At 36.3% G+C, this 9,899-nt stretch overlaps 1 protein-coding gene across 1 annotated transcript in view; it reads left to right on the top strand.

Moving 5' to 3' along the window:
* Positions 1–5,130: 5,130 nt before the first annotated feature.
* Positions 5,131–9,899, top strand: part of KLRF2 (killer cell lectin-like receptor subfamily F, member 2) — a 23,971-nt gene continuing 19,202 nt past the window's right edge. Inside the window, exons 1-2 of the mRNA XM_006875478.1 lie at positions 5,131–5,136; positions 6,603–6,727. Of these exons, the coding sequence (XP_006875540.1) occupies positions 5,131–5,136; positions 6,603–6,727 (131 nt within the window). The remainder of the gene's footprint in view (positions 5,137–6,602; positions 6,728–9,899) is intronic.

The following is a 9,899-nucleotide window of genomic DNA, read 5'->3' as shown; positions in this document are numbered from 1 at the left end:
ACCTACCCAGAGAAGCAGTGATGCCTGAAATGGAGGCAGAGATGATGATGTGGAGCGATGGAGCAGCTGGAGACTTTAGATCCAGAGAGGGAGAGCAACTGTGTGCTGAAGACCTGGGGGGCAGGATTGCAGGGTATACCCTTTGATTGGTTGATGATTCATGGAGGGGATTGTAACCATGGCAATGAGATGATACACGGTAGAATGAATGTAAAATTAATGTTCTCCCATGTAAACTATCACATAATTCACAATAAAACATTTAAGAAAAAAAATAATAATGGCAAAAAATAACACAGTAAAATGAGGGAGAATTTTCATTAGAGAAAAAAGATGACAATAGAGAAAATGAAAAAATAATTTCATATTAAATATACTTTTTAAATGTTTCAGTAAATAAATCTAAGAGCATTGTTTGCCTTTTTCAGGATTCAGTGTATTTAATACAATTATAAGGTGAAAGGCTAGAAAGACTGTGTGAAACTTACATTTATTACTAAAACTCTTAAAGTGAAGCAACCAGGAGAAAAACACAAAGATCCAGTGACTGCCATGCTTCTCATCTTGGAGAAGAGAAGAATCCCATTAATCTTTTAGATGGTATCAGTGATCCAGACAGGAATGTGGCTACTTAAATTGAAACATTGCTGATGACCACAGTGTTTACAAGTCACATTGCACATTTTCATCATCAACAAAAGAGTCTGTGAAAGATGGGAGGGAGAAGAAAGAGTTGGACCTAAAACACTTGTCTGGTTACAGTATAGAAAACAGACACTAGAGGGAAAAGAGGTGCCTAAAGAGGTTGTCCCAGGATCAGGCAGTGTTTCGTTCTGCTGTGCATAATGTCACTATGGGCGAGTACCAACTTGATAGCACCTAACAACAACAAACAACAAAGATCCAAACAGAGGTTATTGCAGTATTATAGGCTAAAGATGAGAGGTTCTTGGACTCTATTATAGGTATTGAGATGCAGTTAAGTGAGTAGATAAGAGATATTTGGGAGCAAAACGAGACTTGGTATTTGACTATGGTGTGAAGGATGAGGCCATATAAAGGATGTATGTTTTATACAATTGAATGGATGGTAGTGAAATACAGCTCAGTATAAAATCTTAGATGCTAAACAAATCTGAGGGAGATATCAAGTATTAAATTTTATAAATATTTACTTTTAACCATTGAATCATTTAATTGGAAACATCAAGATGACAGTTGTGTATGTATGGTATATGGAGCTCAAAAGATGCTTTCACAAAACACTTTTAGAATTATTGAAGCATAGTACAAATTTGTTGTGGATGAGATTCTTTGAGAAGAAGGTAGAATGAGAAGATGAAAATATTTAGGATGATAAAAAACCTAACAATAAACACTAACACTTTTCTGTCAGTTGAATGTATTGTGGTGACCTGAGTGTTGTTGTGATTCTCGAAGTTGTGTCATGGGTATTTTAAATATCAGAAGATAAAGTCAAATATTATAACGAAGCATGCAGAGATCTGGAGTTAAAAGACCAAAGAGAAGAAATGCTCAACATTTCTCAAGTTGAGGGAACTGAAGAAAATTTCGAGCTTCAACATGTAATATTGAAAAGTTCTAAAGGCAAAATATTCAATGGTGCAGAAATCATCAAAATAAGATGGAAGGAATTTACAGAGTCACTGTACCACAAAGAAATGGTCAATGTCCAACCATTTCAAGAGATAGCACATAATCCAGAGCCAATGATACTGAATGAAGAAGTCCAAGGTGCCCTGAAGGCATTGGCAAAGAACAAGGCTTTGGGAATTGATGGGATACAAATTGAAATCTTTCAACAAATTGATGCAGTACTGGAGGCACTGGGTCATCTATGCCAACTGATTCGAAGAGATCCATATTTGTGCCTGTTCCAAAGAGAGGTGAACCATGGAATGTGGAAATCATTGGACAATATCGTTAATACCACATGAAAGTAAAAATTTGCTAAAAATAATTCAAAACCAGCTGAAACAATATATTGACAGGGAACTGCCAGAGGTTCAAGTCAGATTCAGATTCAGATGTGGAACAAGGGGTATCATGCTGATGTCATTTGGATCTGGGCTGAAAGCAGAGAATACCAGAAAGATTTTTACCTGTGCTTTATTGACTATGCAAAGACTTTTGATTGTGTGGATCATGACAAGCTATGGACAACACTGAGGAGATCGAGTATTCCTGGACACTTAAATTGGGCTCATGAGGAACCTGTACATAGATCAGAGGCAGTTATTAGAATAGAACAAGGGAACACTGAATGGTCTAAAATTATGAAAGGTATGCACCAGATCCAAGTTCTATCACCATAGTTATTCAATATGTATGTTTAGTAAATAATTAGAGAAGCTGGATTATAGGAAGAAAAAACTGCAGTATGTCATTTGATTTCTAAATATTACTAACATGAGTGTTGATAGTTGATTGGAGCAAAATGAAGTCTTTCAAAACTTCAATATTTTCTCCATTTATCTTGATGTTATTTATTGGTCCAGTTGTGGGGATTTTTGTTTTCTTTACATTGGAGTGCAACCATACCTAAGGCTGTAGTCTTTGATCTTCTTCAGTAAGTATTTTAAGTTCTCTTCACTTTCAGCAAGGGAGGTTGTATCACCTGCAAATCACATTTGTTAATGAGTCTTCCTTCAGTCCTGATGCCACATTCTTAATATAATCCACTTTCTTAGATTGTTTGCTTAGCATCCAGAATGAATATGTGTGGTGAAAGAATACAGCCCTGGCATACACCTTTCCTAATTTCAAACCATTCAGTATCCCCTTGTTGTGTTCGAATGACTGCCTCTTGGTCTGTGTACAGGTTCTTCATGAACACCATTAAGTGTTTAGGAATACTCATTCTCTGCAATACTATCCACAGCTTGTCACAATCCACACAGTCAAAAGCCTTTGCACAGTCAATTAAGCTAAGATAAACATCTTTCTGGTATTCTTTACTTTTAGCCAATGCCAGCATTGCTGATGTCAGCAATGATATCCCTTGTTCCGCGTCCTTGTCTGAATCCTACTTGAACTCTGGCAGTTTCATGTCAATGTACTGTTGCAGCTGTTTTTCAAATATATTTAGCAACCTTCTACTTGCATGCGATATTAATAACATTGTCTAATGATTTCTGTATTCTGTTGCTCACCTATCTTTGGAATGGACACAAATATGGATCTCTTCCAATCAGCTGGCCAGATATCTGGTCTTCCAAATTTCTGGGTATAGATGAATGGGTACCTCCAGTGCTGTATCAATTTGTTAAAAAAAAAAAAAAAATTCAGTTTGCATTCCATCAATTCCTGGAGCCTTGTTCTTTGCCAATGCCTTCAGTGTACCTTGCACTTCTTTCTTCTGTATCACTGGCTCTTGACCATATGCTACTTTCTGAAAGGGTTGAACATAAACCTTCTTTTTCTTTTTTTTTTTTTAGTATAGTAACTCATTATATTCCTTCCATATTCTTTTGATGCTTTCTGAATCATTCAACACACACACACACACACACACATATATATATGTATATTTTAATGCTTTATTGTGAATTATGTGATAATTTACATGGGAGAACATCAGCTTCACATTGATCCCATTGTATATCATTTCCTTGCCATGGTTACAATCCCTTCCATGCATCATCTATCAACCAAAGGGTATACCCCACAAGTCTTCCCCCAATCACCTGCATATAGCCCCTCTCCCTCTCTGGGTCCAAAGTCCCCAGCTGCTCCATCTCTCCAAGTCATCATCTCTGTCTCCATCTCAGGCATCACTGCTTCTCTGGGTAGGGTTCTGTTCTCCGCTCTTCTCCTTTGATGGTCCCAGGGACCTCCGCTCCTAGATTGCAAAGTTAATCACTCCCCTCCCTTTGCCCCCAAATGTCTATCTTTTACATTATCATTCAATATTTTGCCTGTACAGTCCTTTATATTTCAAGTCGAGGCTTGAATTTTTTCTTCAGTTCTTTCAGCTTGAGAAATTCTGAGCATGTTCTTCCCTTTTGGTTTTCTAACTCCAGGGTTTTGCACAATTCATTATAATATTTGACTTTGTCTCTTAAACTACCCTTTGAAATTTTATGTTAGGCTCTTTTGTCTCCTCATTTGTTCCATTTGCTTTAGCATCTCTGCACTGGAGAGCAAGTTTCAGAGTCTCTTCTGACATCCATTTTGTTTTATTTCCATCTTTCTTTTTTTTTTAGTAACCTTTTGTTTTCTTCCTGTATGATGTTCTTGATGTCATCCCGCAACTCTTCAGGTCTTCAGTCACTGATGTGTAATGCATCAAATCTATTCTTGAGATGATCTCCAAATTCAGGTGGGATATGTTCAAGGTCATATTTTAGCTTTTGTGAACTTCTTTCCAATTTCTTCAGCTTAAGCCTGAACTTGCATAGGAGCAATTGATGGTCTGTTCCACATTAATGTCCCTAGTCTTGCTTTCGTTGATGATATAGAACTTTTCCACCATCTCTTTCCACAGATGTAGCACATTTGATTTCTGTTTATTTCATTTGGTGAGGTCCATGTGTATAGTGTTATTTTATGTTGTTTAAAAAAAGATGTATGCAATGTAAAAGTCATTGGTATTGCAAAATTCTATCATTTGATCTCCAGCATTGTTTCTATCACCAAGGGAAGAATGTAATAGTTAAAATGGAGAAGTAAATAATGCTGACTGTTGGTACATGGAAGGGATTGCAATCACTGTAGTAAAACAAAGTATATGATTTGTTGAATGCAAAACTGACCATCTGCTCAATAAACATTCACATCATTCACAATAAAAAGTTGGAAAAAAATTTATACTTTAATTATTATTGAGCCAGACATTTGGTATATGTGTTTGATTATTAATTCTATAATATTTCATTTTTATCTACACTATAAAAAGGAGACCTGGTAGTGTAGTGGATTATGAACTGGGTTGTTAACTGCAAGGTTCATTGTTGGAATCTATCCATTGTTCCATGGGAGAAAGATGAGACTTTCTGTTCCCATACAGAATTATAGTCTTGGAAATCATACAGGGTCTCCTTGAGTAGGAACTGACTCGATTAGGAACTGGCACACAACCACCACCACCACTAGCCCAATATAAAAGACATGAAGGTAAGAAACATGTCTCTCTTATTTATTGTTACATTCCTTGTAAACTACCGCATACTTGCCAGGGACATAGTAAGCACACAATAAATATTTGTTGAATAGAATGGGGAATGAAATGTCATTTTTACTTTGTAGCAAGCAGAATTGTAACCAGAAATTAATGTGCCTATCAATTTCATTCATAGCATATCCTGTGTGGTTTAAGAGAGCTGTGCCTAGGTAAATTTTGACTATTTTTGGATATCCTTTAGGTCTAAGAGTAATATCCAATGTTGAGATTAGTCTCCATTTCCTTTTTACTACTTTCTTAGTGGTAACTCATGAAAACATATGAGGAGATGGAGAATGAAGATGGCTATACGATGCTGAATTTCAGGAATCATCTCAAACCCAGGCAGAAATCTACGGGTAGGAATATAGTCCCCTGTTCCCCAATTCAGACTTCTTTTTAAATGTTTATTAAAATGTTTTTAGTAAGATAATCATCTTAAAAAAATATTAAAGAGCTAAAATTGACCATATTCTGGGATGAGAAAATACTCATAATATATGTAAAATAGATTTATTTTATTTTAATGCAACTCTCTACAATAAAGAGTCAGTGTTTTCATAGCCAGGAGGGGTATCAAAATGCTAATGAAATGATACATAGTTCCCACAGTTTTGTAGCATAAAAATTAAAGAAAAAGGCCTAAATATATTATAACAATTTTTCTTTTACAGAGCATAATTTTATGAAGACAATTATTTATGTATGATAGCTATGCCTAGTAAAAACGGCTATTACACTTGAAATGTAAAGATTTAATTATGATGGTTGGTGTAGCAGTTGTCATATAGTGTTTTACAGTTAAAGCATTTCGTGTATATATATTTTATAATCTTCCAGAAAAGATGCTTAGGATTTGTAGAATATTCAGTTATGAATGAGAAAAGGACAAAAGAACCTTACAAACAAGAACAATGAGAAAGCAGAAAAATCATTACTTTTTGCTACACCTAAGGCTGCTTTATCTGGGTGAAGCTTGTTCTCAGGTTTATTACAGGTTCTAGAGACAAGTTTAATAAACAACATGCAGCTGCACGTGTCCTTTTAGTTTTGAAAAACGATCTTGATTAAATAACCAAGGCCTAAACTGGAATGGCCTGTCTCTGTGGTACAATTGGTTACCCTGTTCTGCTGTTAACTGAAAGGTTGGTGGTTCAAGTCCAACCAGGGACTGGAATGGATATTGGGATTCCTGGTATGACACTGTAAGATCACCACTGGACTGTGAACCAAAAGGTCGGCAGTTCAAAACCTCCAGATATTCCTAGGAAACCTTATATAGGGTCGGTATAAGTTGGAACCAACTAGATGGCACTTAACAACAACAATGAATTTGGGATGACATGACCAGAAATGGAGAACAGTTGCAGCTCTGTTGTATGTACACTTGTTGAATAGCTTCATGTGTTTATTATCTTAGTTTACTTCTAGTAAATTCAAGATTTCCACCCCACCAAAAGCATACATGATATATTTTATATCACCTGATAGTTGGGATATTTTCTGTGTTTTCAATGTTAGGAAACAACACTTGCTTTTTCACTGGTAAGTTACCTTGAAACAGTTAAAAAAAAACAAACCAAAAAACTAGATTCATTGAAGTTAGGGTGACTGGATTGGATCCTTTACTTCATAGATTTAGGGTATGGTTTTGGAAAAATATTTTAAACTTCTCAATTCTTTTATATGTAATATAGGAAACCTTTCTTGTTTTTGTATGAATATTAAATTAAATTATTAGCTATTTTTCTTTAAATTAAAAATCACTTTTTAATAGATAAGTGAGAACAGACTTAAAATCTTAGTATGCATACATAAAATACAAATATAGTTACACTTATTAGATAATGACTGTAGGAAAGGTAAAATTAGGGCACAAAACAAGGCAGAAATTAAATCAGCATGTTTGTGCTTGTCATTAATTTGCTTCTAAGCTTCCATGTTTCTGATGAGATAGGGGGAAATCTGACCAGTTATTCCACTCATATTATCTGTAAGATAAAGTTACACCTATTGCTTATTGCTTAAGTTCTCATAAAGGAGCTATAAATAATACAAGTAGTATTCGTTCATTAGGTAACAGTAACAGGTTTTCTAGAGCAATGTTTTACTAATGCCCAATGTATGCCTGTGGCATCCCAGCCTAACAATTTTAGGATGAACCATAGTACTCCATGTACTCAGCTCTCTGTTCATCTGGCTTCTTTTCAATTTGCAAATTGTGCAATGTGCAAATTGTGGCTTATATGGAAAATATAAGCCACATATGGAAAAGTATCAATTTATATGGAAAATATAAGCCACATATGGAAAAATATCAATTTTAAATTTATATCTAAGGTTTCTTGTGACCATTGTATGGTAATGAGTTTACCATTTTCTTCCCTGGTAAGTTTGGAGAGAGCTCTTGTTCTAGATGAATGCTGTTGTTATGTGCTGTTGAGTCGATTCCTACTCATACTGACCCTGTGTAGGGTTTCCATAGAGTGGCTGGTGGGTTTGAACCACCAAGTTTGTGGTTAGCAGTCCAGTGCTTATCCTACATTGCCACACTAGGAGTATAGATGACTGTTGTTATGTGCTGTGGAATTGGTTCCGACTCATAGCGACCCTGTACAGGGTTTCCGAGGCTATAAATCTTTACAGGAGCAGAAAGCCTCATCTTTCTCTAGCAGAACAGCTGGTAGTTTTGAACTGCTGACCTTGAGGTTTGCAGCCCAATTTGTAACCTCTATGCTACCAGAGCTGCATATTCATATGTTTAGGATTGGTATCTCCTCATAAAGTTGTAGAACTCTATTACATGTATGTTCAGCTAAGTAAACATTTCCACTTTTGCTTGAATAAAAAAATTTTAAACCTATTTTGAATTTATTCAGCAATGAAGATAATTGGGCAGTAAATTTAAGAAGTTTTACTAAATATAGAAAATCAGATGTGTGGACTATAGATATAAACAGTTACTTTATGGTTATAAAGTCAATTGAATTAGGGCACCCACATACTGCCTCACCTTGAGAAATGATATTATTATGATATAGACTATAAAGTATTTGTAATATGTACAACCAAAGTAAATAAATTAAGTGCTTGTTTGTTTAAAGCCAATAAACGTTGAGGAATGATAACAAAGCACTTGATATCTCTTTGGTCACTGGAATGGCAAATTAACTGGAAAAGTACACTGAACTTCACTGATGGTAATTATGTGCCGTGGAGTCAGTTCCAACTCATAGCGACTCTGTATAGGGGTTCCAAGGCTGTAAATCTCTACGGGGGAGAAAGATGAGCAGAAAGCCTCATCTTTCTCCCACGGAATGGCTGGTAGTTTCGAACTGCTGACCATAGGTTAGCAGACCGACTTGTAACCACTATGCTACCAGAATTAAGATTAACTACTGTAGTAAAATTGAGATAATTCATATATGTCCCAAGGACACTGGTTCTCATTTTATTTGTGGAATGAGAATATATGTTTACTTTTTAAAATTGCTAAAAAATTGGAAGAAAATAGAAAAAATTCAAAGAGGATAACATTTCATACATCTTTGTTTAACCTCTTTGGAGCTTCCCTATTCACTCTTCTGTGAAGGGATTATTTTTATCAACCCAAATCTCAAAGAAGTACTTATTCAATTTATTAAGTTCTATGTAAAGAATTGGTGTTCTGGCATGGCACTGAAGGATAAACATTAGACTGCTAACCACAATGTCAGTGGTTCAACCTACCAGCCGCTCCTTAGAAGCCCCATACTAGGGTCACTATGAGTTGAAACTGATTCAATGGCACTTAACATCAATATGCAAAAAGTTTAATAAATCAGGAGAACAAACAAGATGGTGGATCAGGTGGAAGTGCAATGAGGAGCTCCCCTGGCAACAACACAAAATACAGGACCAAGCAGGCTCAGGGGATGGTTCCAGAACTCTGAACCACATATTAAGGAATATTTAGAAGGTTGAAAGGCTTATAGCTGGGGGAGTTTGTGGCAGAAGCAAGAAACCCATTGCTTTCTGGTTCGGGATGCTCAGCTGCTCCAGGAGCCACCATTTTGGTTGGGGCCAAGTGAGGGAAGGATCAAAACAGTCACAGATGCCTGTCAGAGCCGTGGAGATAGAGGTGTGGACATTCTTTTCTTTTGGTATCTGTTTGTTGGTCCCTTGCTGTCTGTGTACCTCCATTCTAGTGACTACAGGGATGCCTGAGCTAGTGGACACCCCAGCCCCACCCTCAGAGAGTCCTACTATGCATGCACACAGATCTCCTTGAAATTTAAAGAGTCAGTTTCCACTTAAAACTAAATGACCACAGCCAGCCCTGAAGTGTTTATAACTAGAAAAAAGGCCTGAATGGGGATTGTGGAGTGGGACAAGCAGACAAAAAAGGAAATAGGCTGAAAATTAAATCCTGAGTTATGTCACAATGACCAACAGTGGCATCTTGAAATTTCTTGAGAAGAAGACTGAAAAGGGAAGCCGATTTCCTGATCACATCTACCTGGAGGCAATCAGAAAGCATTAAATAATACCAATATATATAACCATCTAAGTATTAAGGCTACAGATGACCCATGAATATGCCCAAAAAACAGAAACAGATGACCATATCTGCACATGTTCAGAAACAAGATAAAGTGACTGAGGCAAATGAACTGGAAGGAAACCTACACTCCATACTGGAAGATGGGCAGGCTTTGGAAATGCCTGAGAAGGAATT

The sequence above is a fragment of the Chrysochloris asiatica genome, unplaced genomic scaffold (genome assembly GCF_000296735.1).
Source record: "Chrysochloris asiatica unplaced genomic scaffold, ChrAsi1.0 scaffold00328, whole genome shotgun sequence".
NCBI classification, from domain to species: domain Eukaryota; kingdom Metazoa; phylum Chordata; class Mammalia; order Afrosoricida; family Chrysochloridae; genus Chrysochloris; species Chrysochloris asiatica.
This window is presented reverse-complemented; position numbering and strand designations above follow the sequence as displayed.